At 36.6% G+C, this 21,439-nt stretch overlaps 1 protein-coding gene across 1 annotated transcript in view; it reads right to left on the reverse strand.

The window, feature by feature from the left end:
- Positions 1-1,002: 1,002 nt before the first annotated feature.
- ETNK1 (ethanolamine kinase 1) overlaps positions 1,003-21,439 on the reverse strand; it is a 35,273-nt gene continuing 14,836 nt past the window's right edge. The window contains exons 3-8 of the mRNA XM_080637685.1: positions 21,027-21,167; positions 19,330-19,472; positions 12,448-12,531; positions 11,035-11,195; positions 8,726-8,799; positions 1,003-7,546 (exon numbers count right to left, since the gene is read on the reverse strand). Coding sequence (XP_080493811.1) covers positions 7,474-7,546; positions 8,726-8,799; positions 11,035-11,195; positions 12,448-12,531; positions 19,330-19,472; positions 21,027-21,167 — 676 coding nt within the window. The 3' untranslated portion in view covers positions 1,003-7,473. The remainder of the gene's footprint in view (positions 7,547-8,725; positions 8,800-11,034; positions 11,196-12,447; positions 12,532-19,329; positions 19,473-21,026; positions 21,168-21,439) is intronic.

Consider the following 21,439-nt stretch of genomic DNA (forward strand, 5'->3'; position numbering starts at 1 on the left):
TATCGTCTATTAAATTGAAAAACAATTCAATTCACCCATTCTTGTAACAGTAGCACTTGAGCGTAAAAAAGCCCAGTGGAAATAGGCCACGTGTCTAGGTCAATGAGAGCCAGCCATGGCTGGAGCATTTGAGAATCTCAGGCTGCATTACATTGTGTGTATAGAGCATTACTCTGTGATCATGACAGTTAAAAGGTGGAGGCTTTGCAAATGAAGAAGAAATCATTATATACGAAGACTTACTTACACAAAACCACTTAAGGGCTGAAGCCTCCAGCTGGGACAATGCTTTTTCATAGGCTAAATGTTACTCTACTTTCGCACTCAGAACTTTTACAGTTTTGCTTTAGGTGTCTGTACTGGCTGTCCCTTATTACACACACCCCCTCAGGTAGCACCTTAATCAAGCCCACTACCAACAAGACCAAATTCTGTATTCAGTGCACGTAGGAAATGCCATTTCCAGTGACGAGGATGGCAGGCACACAATGGAGCGCAGACTTCGGCCCAAGGAATGTTTTTCTCAGTAGATTTACTACAGGCAACTGCACAGGTTAACTCAAGCCCAAGAAAAATCTGTGTCTTGGTGAAATCATTCGCTTTAGAGTGCACAGCCATGATGGATGAAGCTGAGTTCTCAGTGAAACTGGTTCCCCATAGTTAACATAATCCTTGTGGTTACATTCTGAGCAACCCAAACTTTGCATGCTCTTCTTCACTTCCTCAATGGCAAATGATCCCTCTGGACAGCCATGTTCCATCCAATTCCTGCCTCCCTGATGTGAAATTTTAGTGGTCAATAACCAAGTCTATCAAAAATATGCAAAACTGTTAAATTAGCTTTGTGCAAACCAAATACTGGCTTAAAACTTTCACTTTCAGCTGGGATGGTAATCCAAGAAAGAAGTATGCATTTGAATACAAGTCAAAAGCCTTTAAAGAACTCCTATTAAGTGCCTTCAAGCCTGAGAGAAGCCAAATAATCACAACATATGCTAATGGTGCAGTTAGAAACAAACTTTATTGTTGCAGTTTGAAATTATTTACACAATATAAATCTCTTTGAAAGGTACATTACTTCATTTAATCAGTGGTAGAAGGCCTTATAATAGCTTCAATAACATTTAGTTCAAAAGAAATACAATTTCACTCTAATGGATAAATGATGCATCTAAACTTTACAACATACAAGAAGGGTCATGGGGACTTTTGGGGTGATGACAGTGCTGGAAGATGGCAAACACTTACTTGTAAATTGAGCTAATTTTATTCACAGGACATAAATGGACTCATGTTTAGAAGAACACTGAAAAATACGCAGTAACAAAAGAAATGACACAAAAGAGATTATATCCCTAATATGCTATGGCCCTGTTTCTGCAAGTAAAGGGTTTTAGAAAGTTGGATCAAGAGGCTTGAGACAGAACCAATCAATCTAACTTTTAAGTCATATTTAAGAAAGATTGAATACATTCTTGGTGCTGAGACTATTCAAAGCACTTGTGTACAAAGCAGCATTATTAACTACCACAGACTGCATTTGAGATACAAAATGTTAAAAGGAATATTTCTACCAAAAAATGATAACCTTTCACACACTGGAGACACGACATCTACCATTTTCTGATAAGACTTAAGAATTACTACTACCAAAAGCTTAGAAACATAAGACTTTTTTCCAGTTCACACTGCGTTTTATACAGTATTTTTCATATTTCTCTTCCATGGTCTCTCTCACCTTGTGCTTTGCAGGGATCTTCATGTGGGGAAAAAGACATTTAACATAGGAAAAAATGCAGCTGCAATACCACAAAACCAGGCTGGCGCAGTACCTTAAGTTATTTCTCATTTATGAAGTTACTTATTTTATGAAGTTATTTCAGGATTTATTTTCAAAGTTTGGTAGATTTCAAGTAACTTGTTTGCTTTCCAAGTGTTCCCTCAACTTATTTCCACCAAGCTCTCTCTGCATCATCTCTATAAACATCACATCAAATCCATTTGGGAAGGCCATGAATTAAGTTCCACATCACAGGGAACCTAAGACAGCAGCTCAACAATTTCAGGCAGCTATAGAAACAGCTGATTTAAAATCTCAAACCAGAAGTTGAGTAATCTGGTGGAGTCTGGCACCTGTTCTAAGGTCATAATGGGCCTCAGGGCCATTCCAGTCAGTTTTCTGACATTTCACAATAAAACCTTTTATCAGTGACAGTGGTGCAGACCACCACCGATGTACAGAAAAAGCCTAACACACACTTAAGGGTTGCAAATTAACTACATAAGAGTTTGGGGGTTTTAAATAATCTTTTGGAACATTTCTTCCCTCTCCTTCCAGGTTGACTGGTTTCCTAATCACAGAAATTATCTCTACAGGTCAGACCAAACTGGAAGAGCCGCTTAAAAATACACAAGGCTTTTCCTAGTGTCTCATCCCATCACTTAGATGGAGCACCTCCATGCAACTGGCATGTGCAAACACTCTGGAGGTCTGTAAGCTACAAAGTTTGGTTCCATCCAACATGTCCCATATGGATTTGTGTGGTTTCTCACTGCCAAGAGCCTCCTTCTTAAAAGTTGTGTGGCTGGCTAACAGAAACCCTACTGCATACAAGATCACAGGTTTTCGCTTTTTATATCTTTTGCAACTAATGAAGACAATCAGCTTCCAGCCTACGGAAATAAAATAGGCTGCAGGGGGAAGGTGTAAGCATCAGCTGCAAGTCTGCTCAACATCAGCCTTGCATTACCTCAAGGTGCAATCAAATGCTTCTGTTCTACTACTACAGTTACAACCTGCATGGTGCAGAAGAGATGACAGGACACAATAGCTAATTCCAGTGGTTTAGTAATCTAGCACCCCTTAGAAGGCATCCAAGAACACAGTAAACAATACAAAACCATGGAGACAAATCAAGACTAGACAGCCACCTCAAACACAGAGAGGTGAGATGAGGTAAAGCTCCTCTGCAAACTGCAAGAAGGACCATCTCAAGCAAGAAATTACATTCCACTGGGTTATGGAGCAAACTTATTTAATCAGAGTTATCAAAATTGGTTTGAAGACTTCTTTTGGAGAGGAGTAACAAAAGAGTACTCTGTAAGCTTTTGTTAGGTACCAAAGGCTTTAAAAAAAATCTGAACTTCATTTTGAAACAAACATTACCCTTTACAATTTGCTCTCATCCATAAACCATGCAAGCAAATAAGCATACCTAATACCTTGCTACATCAGAAATTTAAGCTAACAAAGGGCATGGGCAGAGGGAGGCGGGGGAAGGAGTAGCACACAAAGAAAATATCTCAGTTACATTTCAAACAGTCTAAAAGGGCTACCAATAAGCCTAGTGCAGAAGAAAGCATGGCAGAACTATTTTTGTGATTTGGGCATTTACCATGAACATTTACAAGTTAACAACTAATCCTATTATAAGGCTACAGCCACCAAAAATCTTTTAAGTTGGGGAACTTCTATCACAACTACCTCAATTGCTGTCACCATGGGAGCGCACTCAATTCAACATGTTCATGTTTAGAAGTCACCAGCATTCAAGAATGTATAGGAGATTTTTGGAAGTTTAAGTAAACAAATTTAACAGCTTTCCCTACACCACAGGTACTACACGGACCTCTGACACATATCTGCCCATTAGAACAGACTTTCTCTTCATCTTAGTACTGCATGAATTCCTTTATTCCCAGAATCATTCCCAAGAGCAAGATGACAAAAAAGCTAACGGGGAAGAGAAAAAGACATTGGATGCCCAAGGCTATAAATGGATACCTTAACATAAAACTATTATGCTCTGTTACAGGTCAATTTAACAAAAGTTCGCACACAGAGTTAAGATTTCTTCTTTACATCAGAATTTCTACAAAATAGGAAAGAATACAATGCAATACACATGTCCATAAATGCAAGATACAGTACAATTCACACTAATTTACAAATGGTTATTTACACTGTTGTATATACATATACAGTCAGACCTGGTTAATGCAAATTTTTGTAAGTCCTTTTAAAATGCAAATCAAAAAGTGTCAATGAAGGAATTCAAAGTTATGTGACAAGAGACCAGCTATCATTCAGAAATCTTTAATGCTTCGGTGACCTAAGAAATTAGCCGTGGATTAGCCAGATCTGACTGCAGAAATGAGAAGAAAAAAATTCACACTATTCTGCTTTACAAAAGCAACCAGGCCACTATGGTCTATTGACTTGATGCTATTTATGCAAGAATGCCCTTACTAATAACCCTCTTCATATTTACAATATAGGTTTAACTACAGTAAGGATTATTAGTTTCGGCATTCATGCCCTTAGCTTAACATAAAGGCAACAGAGTATCTTCTTGGCAAGTCACAGTCAAAACTACTACAGGATGTTTCTAGAGCTCAGTCGTTTGAAGTATCTTAACATTGCTATTGAAGAGACAGAGATAAATTAATTGAAACAAGTACATGTTCTCTAGTTCGGTGCTCTAGTACCTAACTTACATTCAGAATGTCCTGTATTCACAGTTTCAAGCTACCTTATGATCTGCAATGCTATTGCAAACTACTGCTTCAAACTTAACAAGTCTGGGACATATCCCTTAACAAGTGAGAATATCTGAGTGCTACTGGCTCAAACTGATGTGGAAAAAGGCTCAAGGTTACCGGCATTTCGTTTTGTAAAATGTTTTACAGTATTTCCTTAAAACTTAGCAGGAATTGTTTTAATCTGCACTTGTCTTGAAAGCAAGCTGATGCAAAACAGCATTTCAGTGTGTAAAATGAATTTCAACGTGCAAAACGAAAGCCTCTACCAGTTCTGCAAAGTCAACCACTGTAACCTGTGATAATCCTTGTGCTTCTTTGAAGTGGCTCAGGAAAAGCTTGCAGTATTTACTATCTGCTTCAAAGTGCTTTTATGAGATTCAGTGGAAATTCATTCCACAAGGAGACTGAGCTGCACTCATGAGGAACTTTGGCTCTGCAGAAGCAAGCTTCCACTCCTACAGTTATTGCTACTTGAGCTATACAAACAAAAATACTATTGAAAAAAATTACACTAACTCCCAACTTAAATAGTACTGGTACCTAAAAAGGGAATGTGTTCTGCTAACTGTTGGGAAAGTTAGGAGATGTCAAGTGCTGGATTTCCCAGGACCAAGTGATCTTCACAGCCTTTTTCAAATATTTCACAAATACAAAGCAACACTGCCAGAAATAAAGCCACCACTTCAAGAAAATAGTAGGAGTTTAAATATCTTTATCAATCTTACTTCTAAAGCAGATCTTGCTGAACTCAAAGGAACTACCAAGACAGCAGGGTATTACCCAACATGCATCGATAATATCAACAGGGAGAAAGGACAGAAAATTAAAAGTTTCCAGTGCCTTCATGAGCTCTAGCAACATCCTTGAAAACTGCTACAAAGGAAACTGTGTCTATTTTAGCTCTGTTTCTATTTAACTACCAAGAAAATTTATCCTGTATAGTAGCCTCCAGCTAATAACTGTTACTGAAAATGGTTACAGAATTTCAAGTTACAAAAAGAGAAAAAATAAAAAAAAATCCCAGTTCTCTCATTGGTGTTGGGATTTTTAAGGTTTTGAGTGAAGAAAAAAAAAAAAAAAAAAAAGGGAAACATTCAGAGATGAACATAAACAAGAGGAATAAAAAAGTTCCAAACCTTGCTTTTGTAAAATAACAGAATGCCATTCTAAATGGTCTTTCAAGGTGAAAATTTTTCATTCACATCATTTTTTTGTCCTGAATCAATCCAAGATTTGCAAAGCACATATGTATATATATGTGTACATACGGATACACATATACACACATACACAGCAGTGTGCCATAAAGCAATTTAGAATAAATATCTTTGCTGGGGTCTGTACAACAGACTCCCCATAATATTTACTCTTCAGGTAAGTTTGTGTTTGCACCTGTATATGCACACACACAGACTTTGTACATGTGGGCACTTATGTGACCAAAGTGCAAAGCTTTTCAGAGTATAATTAGAGTTGAGTACATGCCTGCCGAACTCCACACTGCCTTGTTGGGTTCTATTTTTCTGTTGTCGATTTCTTCCCCTGCCAGCCCACCCCCCTTTTCCAGATTTAAAGCCTCTTTTCCATGCAAACTTACACATTGTTTTGTTAAGTAAACATTTTCTTTTCAATTCACATTTTGCAATCCAGACCATTCTTGGTATAATAGCCTTAAGAAATAAAGAAAATCCGTGATGATCAAAGTCCCTTGTTCAAGTCATGAACTTTTCCAGATTATCCTTCAAGCTGGAGACTTGGACAGGAATCCGCTGCTACAGGAAAAAACAAACAAACATACAAACAAAAACCCCAAACACAAAACCAAGGAAAAGAAACCTCAGAAATACCAGAATCTGCAATTACAGGACCAAGTATTTAAGACTAGAATCCAAGGTTAGAAGATGACAAAGCAAAAAGACATCAGCAATACACAACTGTAAACCTAAGCGTCTTGCTCCCCAGTGCAACAGGACCTCTGTTCACTAGTTTTCAGTTCAATAGCCCATTCTGCTAGATACTGCTGAAGCACATCACATATAGACACCAGAATAGCGTTCAAATTTAGAATCAGGTTTCAAAATGCGATAGGTTTGGGATAGTGGTCTTTTGCTTTAAAAGTACACTTAATAAACAAGCAGCTTTCCCACAGAAGTTAGAGACAGTACATTGTCCATCTAACACTATGATGGTACATATCCTCAAAAGAATCTTACGGCCACAGAACTTTCACATTTCTACAGCTTAGAAGGAAAAAGAAAGGAAAAACCTCCAAACGTTATTTATCATTTCAGCAAACTCATTAATTCTATACAAAAGAAAAGTACCATCATATGGAAAGCTAAGTTTCAATTAGGGAAAAAAAGAAAAAAGGGACAAAAAAAAAAAAAAAAAAAAAAAAAGATAATTCTCACCTTTCTCCCTAGTTACACCACAGTGGTGATCTCAAGTCTATCATCACTCATTTTGCCTGTACACATCTAAAAGGTTAATATTCTCTGACCATGTTTTCTTTAATATAAGTTAACACAATTTCAACAAAATAAAAGTTGTTAAACGAATCCTTTGGAACAATTTCACTGTCTGCACCCAACTCTCACAAAAAAACCTGATGAAAGCAGCAATGGAATCATGTTAAACTTATAATAAATAATTCACATACAACATGTTAAATTACAAAGAAGGATTAAATTGCCATTTCTACAACTTTTTATAGATTTAGCAAGTTTCTAATCCATTTTATATCAACAGCAGTACATATGCTCTTCATATTAAATTTAACATTGAAGGACTGTTTAGAGGGATTATTTATAAAGCAAAAACCACCAAGTGAGCATTAACAGAACTTCAACAAATGTTTAGCTTTTTTCCAGTATCTGTTCCTAGAAAAGATTCAGGGGCTCTCTATCCACTTGGTAAGTTTCTTCCTCTTCATTATTCAGGAAGAGTTAATGTCATGACCTCCAGCTTCATTTTGAAATACTGGTTAAAGCGAACAATTGCATACCTATTTAAAGGGAGAGAGATTGGAAGTTAAGAGCAGGTAACTCCTTACATGAAAACAGCCGTGATAACTAGGACTAGTCAGAAGTCCACCTACTACCCAGTACCCTGTTTCCAACACTGACCAGTAGCAGCTGCCGAAGGAAGAAATTAAGAACACAGCAACCATATTATGGTATTTCCTTACCACCACCCCTCAAGTCCACCTTGCTGCAGTTTGCAAAACAGATGCTGTGCCAGGGTTATCAAAGGTAGTGCTTTCCCATTTAATAGCTCTTGATAGACTGTTCAACAACTGACAATTGCAATTCCAGATAATTCTGATCTTGATTATTGCAAAAAATGACTTTAAACCGACAAGTTCTTGGGCTCTACCACCTGTGCTTTAGCTTGGGTTGTTTTGCCATCTAGCGGTGACAAGTACTTCTACTTGAGAATAACTGATCACAAGAACAAATTCATATTTGTCCCAACTACAAAATAGCACAACTAAGCCTACTAAACTGTGTTAGTGCAAAAAAATTTGAAGTGGGATCTTATACCAAGCTAAATCATTTATCACCTTGCCCAGTCCTCAGTAGAGAGGTGAATCCCTCTGCTTGTGGCCATGAAAGACCACTTAAAAAAATGCCCAAGACACACATCTACCTAATGGCTAACACCATTAGCCAGCATCTCAGGAAACAAAACTCCGCATTCATTAGCATTATGAAGACTTTAAAAAAATATTCAAAATTTCCAAGATCAACACTCCAGGCAATAAGAAGACAGACGAGCTCTTTTGTACAAGAGTCCCGTTTCTTGACTATTACAATAGGAAAAGTAGGTCTTGTGTCTGCCATAGGACAGCGCACTGACCACTTTGCTTTTACACTTTTGTCTCTCCAACAAATAATGCTCAATGCCCAAAAGCATTTGCTCCTCCAGTATGTCCCTTGCCTTGCTACACCATGTGTTGTAGCCCAGGGGCACATACTAATTTAGAGAACTTTCAGTGACAAAAAGCACAGCTAGCTTTTCCTGTCTTGTTTTTTCCTTTTTTAAGAGTTATAGTATGGTCACATTGATCAAGCCTGTTGCTCAGACCTTATAGCTTCTAGTAGCTGGACTGCTGGACTAGGTGGCCCCACACATACTTCCCAGCCTCAAGTATTCTATGATTATATGTAGCAAGCACACTTACCCTAGAAAATCAAAGTCAATGGTGGAATATTTGGCTTGAATTAAAGCCCACAGACCCCAAAAGAAGTGGGAAGCCTGAAATAAAAAAAAAAAAAAAAACTCTTGAAAGATGTTATTAAAATCCAACATGTAAGCATATTCTCACATTGAAAGTTACCTATAAAAGAAGTCCAAAACCCAATCTTTCCGTAAAGTTATTTGATACTTCTTGACCAAAGAGATTGGCAAAGTATTGCAAAATTAATTACTGGCAATTGGAGGAATAAGTCCATTGGCCTCCTGACTCCATGTGTCATTTTCAGAAATTGATAACCTATTTCATAAATGCAACATTAAGCAGGCTATTGTACAACTATGTAACACTATATTAAAAAAAAAACACACAGAAATACAGCTATCATTTCTTCTGCTGCTAATTAAATATACATTATTTGACATGTATTTGGCTCTAGTGCGAATATGAAATTCCTTTTGAACCTTTGATTACAACCCTTAGGCCATTATAACTACAACTCACTTTCATTACTGACTTAGACAAAGAGATATGATCTGTAGCTATGTAAAAGAGCTTCTGACTCATCAGCATTTACATCATACATTTCTCATCTGTTCCAAATTTACTTCCGTTATGAGTCCAGATAAGTAGTCTGGAGGCCTATGTTCAGTTTCAGATTGAAAATATAAATTACATTAATATGTTTGTTAGTATACTTCAGATGAATAAATACACACAATGGCTTGACAGTCTCCTTGAGGAAGACATTTCTAGACCACCCAGGTTACAAATGATACACTTCAGACTTCTGTTCAGTAAACAGCTGCTTACAGTAATTACCTAAATTGCTTCCTGAAGCTTGCATGTTAACACTTTACCAGAAGTGTACAAGACACAAGCATGCACATATGCGTGGAAACACCTTAAAATATCAACTACTGTATGTACATGTGAATCTACCATGTACCTCTAGAGACCTTCACCTGACAGCAAGCAGTCTGGCATCTTACACCAGCATACATTCACTTTAATTTGCGTTTTCTCTTAACAAAGCTTCCCACATTAACTGACACAAGAGCATTTGGCAGTATTTGCGCATCATGTGTGGTCCAAAGGCAGGTCTTTAACTGTTCTCTAAACACAACTTTATCCTCTTAAACAGTAGTATGACCATAGTTCAAAACTGACAAAACAATGCTATATATTTTAAAACAGACCACCAACCTACTTAATAGCATATCTAACTTTCCTAAATGAATGGGACAGCTGAATTCAACAGTAACAGTTGATATTTTTAAAGACTAAAAATACTAGCTTGTTTGCTGTTGAAGACTTGTTTAATAATCATCTTCCTAGAACACAAACTGCATTTCCTCACTGCAACCATTAGCTTTCACCAGAAAACTGAAGGTAATACAGTAGCAATGGTGTGCCTGGAATAGTTAGAGGACTAAAATAAGGCCAAATTGGCTTCTTAGCCTTAGTCCTCCTGTGAATAGTTTGGTATGTTACTCTTCAGGAGAAAAAGCGATCTAGCTATTGGGCAACAGACACTTTTGCTGTAATATTCCCCGTCACATTCTCCCAGCAAAACAAGATCAAGAAAAATAATGTGAATCTGTAAAGTACCTTCAGAAATCACAGAGATTAAAAAAAAAAAAAAAAAAAAAAAAAAGACTGCTTCTAACATTATAAATAATTGGGACATTCCAAGACCCAGCGCTATGTCTATTTGACTTCTGGGGAACCGCAGAAGCACTTCACTAAAATTTAAATCCATAAGGTGACCAAAACCAAATCTGAAAGCAACTTCCTGCTTGCCAAGACACTGTAGGCAAGGGAAGTTATGGCAGTAGTGAAAGACTTTAGAGTGATTTAGTTATCTGTATTTAAAACAGAAAATACAGTTAAACCACAATATATCCTAGTTCAACAAAACTTTATCATCTTATTTTAAAAAGGCTTTTTAAAGTTGGAAAAGTTGGTCTTTATGAAGCCCAACCTTGCTCTGTCAAGAAAAAAAGGCCTTAAGCTCTAGCCAACTCAGGATCCTTGCCAGACAAATAGCCAGCCAATGGAAATACTCAATAAAAGCTCATCTTTTCATTTTCTGAATGCTCACTGGCTCTTTCACTAGGAATATTCTACAGAGAATTTTTAAAAACATAGTAGGAACTTCCCATAGAACAGGCTATGAAGTTTTTCCTTTGCATGACACAGCATTCAAAATATGCAACTGGAAATTACATTTGCTCATAGAATAGCAGCCCTTTCTATAGTATTAAATATATTCTAATCAAGTGTTTGTTACTTACCAGTGCAAACTGATTGACTTGGACATAAAGAACTTCAACTTCTTTTTCACTGACTTCTGTGCCAAACCCTTTATATTCTTTGTAGGCCTCAAGGTAAGATCTGAGCCATTGTTCCTGTAATTTTCTGTTAGGATAAAGGCTGTAGTCTACCTCATTTACCCCTAGAGAAAGAACAAATACCTGTTAGAACATTATGGTATCTCAGTAATGAGATTACAATCACATTACTGGATTACTTCCTGCTTCCCCACCCCCAACACACATAGATTGATAGGGATAAGCTAAATATTTTTACTTTGATCTATCACTTACATGTTGGCAAGAATTTCTCACACACAAATCAGAGCATTCAACATAGCAGAAAGATTTGCACTGTATATGTTTTCAGCCACATACGTAGTCTACTTCTATTTGGAGATTCAACGAGTTTGGCTTTGAGAGAAGCCTCAACAAAAAGTATTTGCATTATGGAACAAAAGCCACCCCAAACATATCAGACAAATTACATTTCATAGGAAAAGGGACTTGTATGCAACAATATCCAAGGCTAAATCCAGATGTATATACACTGTCACCGCCTAGGCTCGTATTTGAGAAAAATGGATTAGATGTCTACCTCTCCTGCACAAACTATGAAGTGTAATTAGAAGTTTTATCTCCATAACCACTCCTTCCGACCTATTTTTCTTCCTATACTAGAGATAGTCACAGATCATATGGAGTCTTGCCACAAGTAAAACCTGGATCACAGTTCACTCCCACTAACTATGATTCCCAAACGATGTGAAATTTTTCTTAAGTCTTACTTTTATGAATAGAGCAATTCCCTCATATCTAAACTCTTTACTGCATCAGATCCACTTAAATTTAGCTTTAAAAAAAAAAAATAATAATTTGATTTTTACTGGATGCATAGAAAGTAGCAGAGGTGAAGCACAACTGTTCTTCATAGGCAAGGAAAAGGCCACATGAGCCTGCCATTTACAACTGTGGAACCACACAGCATATTCTCAATATACACTTATGCTGCAAGGGATGCATTCACAGTATTTCACTACAGCAGGCTGTCTCTGCTGTGTCACTTCACAGAAGGATATTGTCAAAGCTGTGAGTTCTGTATCTAACTACTAAATAAACTTAGGACATGATATTCCTTCTCTTAGCTTAGCAGAGCTGCAAAGGAAGGGCATAACTGGCCTGCAAGATGAGATATTAACACATCTTGATACCATCATGTATCTAGACAGACAGACAGAAAAAGCGAATGTGCAAGAATGAGGGTTTGTTGGTGGGGTTTCTGTTTGGGTTTTGTTCATTGTTCATTGTTTGACTGGGATTTTTCATTTGGCTTTGGGTTGTTTTTTTTTTTTTTATGAAACCAGTCTACCTTTACCTCAGAAATCCACTTTTTACCTGCAAATTCATTGAAGTGATTTCCAATGTCATAAGCCAGGTAGTTGTATCCAGAGTACTCATAGTCTATGAACTGCACATCACCTATGTGAGACACAAAAGCAGCAACATCAGAATCCATGTCAAATGAAGTCATAGCCCTAATCCTCTGGTGTCATCTGAAGTTTTGCGGAAAAAACAGAACACACCCATACTTGTGCCCAGTTGTGTGCACTGAGACATTCCAGAGTAAGACCGTGATTTTTATATTGTGACATTCCCATGAATATCCATTCAAGAAAGCTCTTAAATAATTACTTAGAGCTTATAGTTCTGTTTTTTAACTCTGAATAGCAGAGTTTCAATTTTAACTTCTACCACATGAGGGCATCTTCTACCTTCAAAAATAAGAAATACAGTAGAGGGTCTTGTATTTAAACTTTATGTAGAAATAGCAGATCCATTTTTCCCTGACTTAAAAGAACAGTCCTGTTTATTCTCACAAAAGTGTGTAACCACAGTGGACTAACACGTTGCACCATGCTGATATTTCCTTTAACATGTTGATATTTCCTGCTTTCTCCAACCACACAAAGCAAGGCTATTCTTAATCATTGCTTTTTTTAGCTGACTTAAATGACTCTGAAGAAACCATTGGGCTCCTCAAGCCCTCAAAACTATGAAACTATGTACTCATATGTAAACAAGGGTTGTTAAAGCAGCAAACAGCCCCAAATGTTTCCAAATTACATTTACCTGTAGTGAAGCTGAGGAAAATGCTTCACTCAGGGTAATACAGCATTGAAGCTGCTCAAGAACATTTACAGCACATGAAAAAGTCAAAGCATTAACAAGATAAATTAGGTAAAACTACAGCTCTTGTATTTGGAAGGAAACCAACAAAATTATTAAAAACATCAGAAAAGGAGGCAATGAGTTAACATAAGAGCTCTTTGCACTAGAACATCAAAATGTAAAATCTTACATTTCCAACTGCTATGCTGAAATGGGCAATTTTTACAGTTGCACCTTTCTCCCTCTCTGTACCCATTCTTTTGACAACTACCTACGTATTTATTCAATAAAGCTGTATTCCTCCTGTTACAATGAACAATCTTAGCACGACTTAAAAAAAAATGCTAACTTTCAGAATTCCAGGTAAAAAAAAAAAAAAATAAAAAAAAATCAAGAGTAATGTTAATGTTATTTGTTTCCTAGACTAAGAATTCTAAGCATCTAATATACTGCCATCTCCTTAAGGTTTATGGGCATCACACATATCTAATACCAGTTTTGCCAAATAAATGTCCTGACCGAGTTACCACAGAACAACTTTGTTAAAAGTGTTCCTTCCTACACAGCTCATCTTTACCATATTTGAAATACTAACACACTAATGTTTTCCAGATGGATAAATCTTCCCATCTAAGCACTTACAATGGAAGTGAAACCCCACAACAACAAACAAAAAAAAAAAAAAAAAAAAAAATCACTTAATCACAATCCTCCCAAGTCAGAGTTTTTACCCTTACTCACACAGTAAAGGAGGACTGCTTACTGAGGTTATGAGGTTTTAGGCTCTAACAAGCCAACATGAAAGGGGCCTGGAAAGTGGCAAGCTCCTCCCAGGGAAATCTTGTTGGCAATGCAAAATTTAGGTTTTCCAAAACTGAAGGGACAAGAAATTTTATAGCAGCTACAAGATCTTAGAATAAAGTCACAGCTTAACTTCTGCCATTGCTTGACATCCATATGCTTGTGCTTCTCACTGGTTCTTCAGCACTACTTTTAAGAAGAAACTCCTGTAAACTACAAGTAAGTCAAAATATAAAGCCCAACCCTGGTCAATATTCTGCTACATTACTGATCTCCTGAACCCCCAAATATTTTATGTTGATTGTATTTACAGGGGTTTTTTTCTTCCTCCCTCACACAAAATACAAACACAGCAGGTAAAAGTCTACTTGAAAAATATCAACACAAGAAAAAATATTTCATGTGCAAATTTCATCCTGAACATACTTATGTGCTATTTTTAGGTACAGGTTAACATTTAAAACTTACTTCCAGATATAAATGATATTACATACAGGTGATGTTACTAGGCACTCTCCTATGGAGAAATAAATGCATGTGAAAAAGCGATAGGATAAGCCTTCAGTCAGTGCAAAAGTAGCACAGTACATGGCTCCACAAGGCTGTAACAGTGGCATACCTAATCTGTAGCAGATGCAGAAAATCTGGCAAACTTATTTGACATGACAAAAGTTCAGTGAAAAATCCTGCATTTTTACTGTTCTCTTTTAGACTTGTGCTACTGTGGAACTCAACCTTACATTTAATTTTTGCATGAAGGCTCAAAATAAATAAAAACCCCACAGTTCTATCTGTGAAATAAAGAAAGCAGAAGCTTTAAAGTTTGCTACTTTATAATATATAGTTTACTTCATAGAAGCATAATGCATACATGTCCCAGCTATCTCATTTTAGAAGCCGAAGCAGCTTTGCATTGTTTAAATATTCAGTGCATTAGAGGTTATTTCTAAGATTTAACACAGTTAAAAGATCAAAATGTGATTTAAGATACAATATTTAACATAGAAAAGCCACTCCTAAAAGATATGGCTTAGATTAGTTGTTAAGCAGCTAGCTTTTATTTTGAGGTTTCTATTAAGTACACAGAACTTGTACATCCCACCGTATCACCGGAAGCACACAGACCAACAAGAGACACTATAAGTGCACTTGTGTTTTATTGAGGTGAGACATGAGTTAAAACTGAGCTCTATCATCTCTCTGAAGAAGCTACTGTTATCAATAGGACTAGAGATAGCAGGAGTATTGAGTATTTCAAGTTGAAACACATTCCTTTCTTTCAGAGGTCTCTTAGTGTAGGCAACATGCAATGTAATCTACAAAAACCATGTAAAGATACAAAATGGAATACATTTGTCCCATATACCCAAAACTAGTTTTTTTAAACAGATCAAGTAGCAGCCAATAGCACATCTGCTAGATGATCTCAGGGATCTGAAAGGTAAGAGGATAATAACACCTTCTGGCTGCTCTCCACTTTCAATGATTTAAACAAGATAAACATTTTCAATGTGCAAGTCCTAGCTGTAGTTACCACAGCAGAACGACGTATCCTGAGTTCTCTCCCATCCTGTTCATCAGGTGAGCCACTGGGGCCCTAGAAAACAGCTTCAATAAAGATAATGATCTATGCTATGAACATATGTGAAAATTCACAAAGGGGTCATGTACCCAAAGAATAGTTTTAGGTCTAAATACCCACTTTAGCTTTGCAAAACAAAACAGGTTTTTAGATCAAAACCAGAAGCCTTAAACATACCTCAGTCTTCAGAAGCACTGAGCACCCACAGACTCCTACCAAAGATCATAAAAAACATTGGGTAGGCAGAGGGAATAAACATAACAAAACTAGCCATCTACCTTCACACTTAACTTCCTGGCAGGTGATTTTAATACATTCAAAAGAAGCACATACATATACAGACAAAAATTCTGACACTTGGTCTTACTGAATAGCAAATATTTGAATAATCTTAAAACAGCAGGTATTATTGGAAACTCTCAGGTCACACTGGAAAAAACAAACAACCCAAACTTTAAGAGCATCAGAACATATGGTCAATAAATAAGCAGTACCAAGCACCAAGCATATTTTGACTATCTTGATGTCCAAATTGTAATTAAAACCAACATGAATCTCCAAGTTATATCCTTCAAAGAGTAGATTACACTGATAATTATGAGTTACGTAAAATAACACTTGCAAATTTTCATATCCTGAGTGACTGAAAACAGACATTAACAAAACAGCAAGACACAGTTCTCAGCCACAGCATGAACAAATTGAAATCAGATGAGTGAAACTCCACTAAATGAAGCTAGCACTCAACATGCTATTCCAGTCTCATAAATAAAATTTAAGAGCCTGAGACTGATTCTTCTTAAAAACAGTATGTGGCAAAACTATGATTTTTCTTTCAAGTCTGAAAACTTAGGATTAATTTAGCGCAGAGAACAAGTCTAAAGCAAAGCACTGGGACAAGCCATAATCATTCTAACTATATTGTACAGCAGTGTTAGTATCTGTTGATAGTCTGTAGCTTAACCATACACAGACACACCCCGAAAATGTTCAAACCAAGCATTCCCAAACATGATACAGTGTTTCTAAAACTAATAAATGAGTTATTTTGTTTGTGCCAGTTTCCAAAAAGCCAGATGAGCACTACCAGCTTTGCATGAACTTTACTGAGAAGAAAAAAGCAGTAAATCTTAGAAAGACCATTTCTCTCTTTTAATTCCATTTTAGGGCCACCAAGGTCTTTTTAACACACAGAAGCCTTCATAGATGGGAGAACAAATTTAGCAAGAGTACAGAATCACCAAAGCGGTTAGCTACCTTAATACAGTCTGATGTCATTCCTAATGAAGTTCATCTTTTAAAGATTCTATTTTGTGCTCTTGCAAAATTGTTTGCGTACAAATAAAAGCTTTTGCTCTGCTATACAGAACTCCAGCAATACATTTATTTACAGCTTCTACTTCTAAAAATCATGCTCCAAGACTGATACTTTTTTTTTTGCTCTGTAACAAGTACACTGTTAAGAAACAGTTTTCAAATGAAAAATATTCTTTCTACATATGGCATTGAGGTTTGGTTACTAGAAAACAGTACCTGCTGTACCCAGATTACAGAAGACTTACAACACAGTATACTTGCAACATTCAAACATAAGTTCGATATATTTATTCCATATTTGCAAGTCCCCCCCACGAACTGTTTATGGCCAGCTTGAAGCCAAAGCAGTTTACATACCTCCTTCCTCCCCACCCTGCCCCCAAACACTAAGCACTCACACACTTGTTATTGTAGGATTGCTCATAAGTGATGCACTGCTGGCATTGGTTTTTTTCCTTCATTCTGTTTACAAAAAGAAAAGCATATAGAATTTCTTTTTAAAGTAAGAACTTCAAGCCTACTGATCACGATATGAACCTTTTAAAGGAATTCCCCCTTTTTTTTTTGCAGCATGGATTTACTATGGAAAGCTACTATAAAAAATTACTTTTGTCTCAATGGGTCTGATCTGGAATGCTAAACCTCAAGGTAGTTTCAGTACTGAAAAAAACCACACAGTAAAAAAGGCACAAAACAAACAAAAACCCAAACAACCCAACCATTTCTGGTACTACAAAATCACAACTCCAACATCTGCAAGACCACAAACTGATGGGGTGCTTACCTTCCATGTTTCCCCTACCTATTTAAGCAGAACTATAACCCATCATTGAAACTAAGTAAACCCACTGAAGTTTGGTACTGAAGTCTCAGAATTGAAAATTTGTTAATAGCATTGTATATGCTTGTTTTATGTTAATGCATTGTATATACACACATACATATGTATGCATATACCTATAAACTAGAAGCTCTAAGAATTCCCTCCACAAGTGGTATTACACAGAGGGAAACTTGTATACAAACCACTGAGTTTATTTTCTCAATCCAAATGCATTCAGTGCTATCTGATGCAGAAACTGGTTATACAGGACAAGGGGTAACGGGTTAAAACTTAAACAGGGGAAGTTCAGATCAGATATAAGGAAGAAATTCTTTACTGTTAGGGTGGTGAGGCACTGGAATGGGTTGCCCAGGGAAGTTGTGAATGCTCCATCCTTGGCGGTGTTCAAGGCCAGGTTGGATGAGGCCTTGGGTGGCATGGTTTAGTGTGAGGTGTCCCTGTTCATGGCAGGGGGGTTGGAACTAGATGATCTTAAGGTCTTTTCCAAGCCTAACTATTCTATGATTCTATACATACACAGCCAGTTTTTGCACTAGAAAAAACTCCAGCATGTTTGTATTGGTTTGTATTTAGAACTTAAGGAGCATAAACTTAAGATGTCAAAGATCAACAATGACTGATAGAGAAAACTTCAGTTTCATTCAGTCATTTACTTCACACACTTTGGCCTTCCATACCAACAATTTACCAAACTGTCGCAAACTGATATGAAGCTACTAGAAGGAATGACATCCACACTTTAAAGTAAAATCTTGATCTAATTTGTTAAATTTGTTGTACTCAGCTGAGCTCAGGTATTTGAAATAGGAGAAAAGTTGTGCATTTTAACAGCACAATGGCCATTTTAGTATCACAAGTTTGCCTTTAATAGATTCATTTAGTAACCGAACCTCAAACCACTAAAAGAAATAAAAGAAACCAGGTTCCTACAGAAATTTCATAAATTATAATGAAGGCAATTTTTAATAACATGAATTATGAGTTACGTTTATTAGAATAAAAACAAAAGTTATCTTTGCCAAGACATGTATCGCCTACAACTGCTCAAATAAAGTATGTAATTACAAAAGTCTTCAAGATGCCTATGTTCCTTATGCAAAAAATAAACTGTCACTGAACGTAGCATTACGTATCACTACTTCGCTATGAAACTGTCTTCCCACAATCACAAACCAGAACAATACATGTATTAAAGGAGGTAAGGTCTTCCGGCTATTTTCTATGCTGGCATGATTATCCTTTTTCTTCCTAAAAACACTACACAACTGGAATAAAATTAACATGAACCTTATGTACTCTGGAGTCTAGTCAGACAGGCAGATTAGGTATTAATAAATTAATTCATTAAAGAAAAGGAATGCCAACATTCTTCCTCTGTACAGAACATACAGATGAGAATTAGTCAATTAAGCATTTGCACAGATACCGCTACCATTATACTGGGTCTCAAAAGCTCAAACTGAGTTCATTTGAACAAGTCAGTAAAACAACACCACTGATGTAGCAAATACAACTACAGTATAAAAAAAGCCATTCACTACTTACTGTTTAGTTCAACACCTACCTCTTTTCTTGTTGTAAATAATATTCTTACACAACAGGTCATTGTGACAGAGTACCACTGGTGATCCTAAATTTGACAGTCTTTCCTTCATCCAGGCCATCTCTTCCTGAAGAACTTGAGGACTTGGAATGTCACTTAGAAACCTTTTCAGGTGTAAGAAGTTTGAGACTTAGTATTTAGTACAGCTGTTCCACACCAAGCATTTGTAATAAAATAACTTATCTGCAACAACAGGCTAGATGAAAATAGTTCAATATACCTTCTCTGAAACCAAGGCACTCTTGCCCCCGGCAGAACAGCAGTCAAATGTTGACAATTATTTCCCCCTTCCTCCTGCCAAAAACCCCAACTCTCTGAAAATTCTGTGCTGTAAACATGACAAAAAGTCAGGAGTACAATCTGAATATAATCCTGCACATTTTAAAGGAGCAAAGATTAAAGGGGTTATGGCATGGACTTTGAATTAGCTTTTTTGCTCACATTACATTACTTCCTCCAACAAGAACACACAACAGAAAGTACTATATGTATGTATACAGAGGAAATGAAACTTTCATTTTTAGTTCTAACCACAGAACTTTTGGAATACGATTAAATAGCCATTTTATCTTCTAGATTTTCAATTAACTGAAGTTTTCTCAGTTTTCTTAAGTAAAGAAAAAAACCAAACAAAAATACCCAAAAAAACCCCCCACAACTTGGCTAGAGCATTCTTTAATTACAGTGCAGAATTCAGCAAGAAGAAAAGCTGACATCAGATTTCCAGTTTCACAAAGAATGCTTTTAAGCTAGAATCTTCTTCCTGAGTGACACGAAGCTTGATGAAAGTGTACAGACACATCCACATTACAGTTTTAGCTTAAACATTTGAGCTCCACTCCCAGAGAAAGACTTGTCTTCAAACCAAGCTACAGCACAGAAATTTTATTTAGGTTAAACATGGCTCCTAGTTTTGCCATTCCTCTCATCCCAATATTCCAGTGACTGACACTAGAACCCTTAGAAATACTTTATTCTGTTAAGTTCCTAAGGAAAAAAAGTAAAAAGTTTTATTACAACTCAAGAGCTACACCGGATGGTAAAACCAAAATGTAATTAAACCCGTAATAAACTCAGGTGACACAATTATTCACACTCCATGAGAGCACACATCCAGAATTACCTTTTCCTCCTCTGGAACAGAGTTCTGGGAGGTGAAAACAGCCTTTCATTAACTTTACTTTCACATCATCATGTTCTGGACAAATTCATAAACTAAACAAACACAGGACGGCTAAGAGGCACAGGTTAGAAGGAACAAGTAGTACTAATGCAACTCCAGGAAACATTATTTTGGTATTTACCACAGGTCAATTTGAGACTAATGACTCTCTTAAATACTGTTGAGACAACTGTCTGAAGTAGCACATGATATGACATTGGCTCTTTAAAAAGAATTTTTAAAAAGAATAAAAAAACCCATCATTTAAGTGTCCAATCAAGCCAAGAGCTACCTGTATAGATACACAATATACAAATTAAAGACTCTCCTTACCATCCGACATATGCATATAGTGACTTCAGTAGACAAGAGTATGACAAAACTCAACATTTTACAAAGTTAAGTGGTTTGCATTACCACATAATGCTGTTATATATTCTTCTACCCCTCACCAGAAAGATTAACAAGTCAAGAAAGCACATCATAGAATACCTACCTTTTATTTACTTCCTCATCTGCAAATTCTGTGGGTATGAGAGAGAAATATTTCCCCATCTTCAGCCACAGATTAGACTTAGGGATCCATCCATTGTGTGCATGAATAGTATGGATTTTAGCAAGCTGTCTGGCAATGAGTCTAAAAAAATAAAGTTATTATTGTATTTAATGTGCATCTGACAGTCTTTACTGTATTTTCCCCTATCAACAAGAGAAAATAACTACAACATGTTTAACAGACAAATTTAAAAAAAAAAAATCATCAAGGGAACCCGAATAGCAGTACAGCTGTAGAGTAGCACTTTTCAAGACTGGAAAGGCCATTAAAAGCACTGCTTGAGAGAGGCACCAGAGTTCTGCTACAGCATATATATATCACCTGTATTTTCAGTTTATTCTAACTCACTTTTC

This window comes from Psittacula echo (assembly GCF_963264785.1).
Source record: "Psittacula echo genome assembly, chromosome: 1".
Classification (NCBI taxonomy): Eukaryota; Metazoa; Chordata; class Aves; order Psittaciformes; family Psittacidae; genus Psittacula; species Psittacula echo.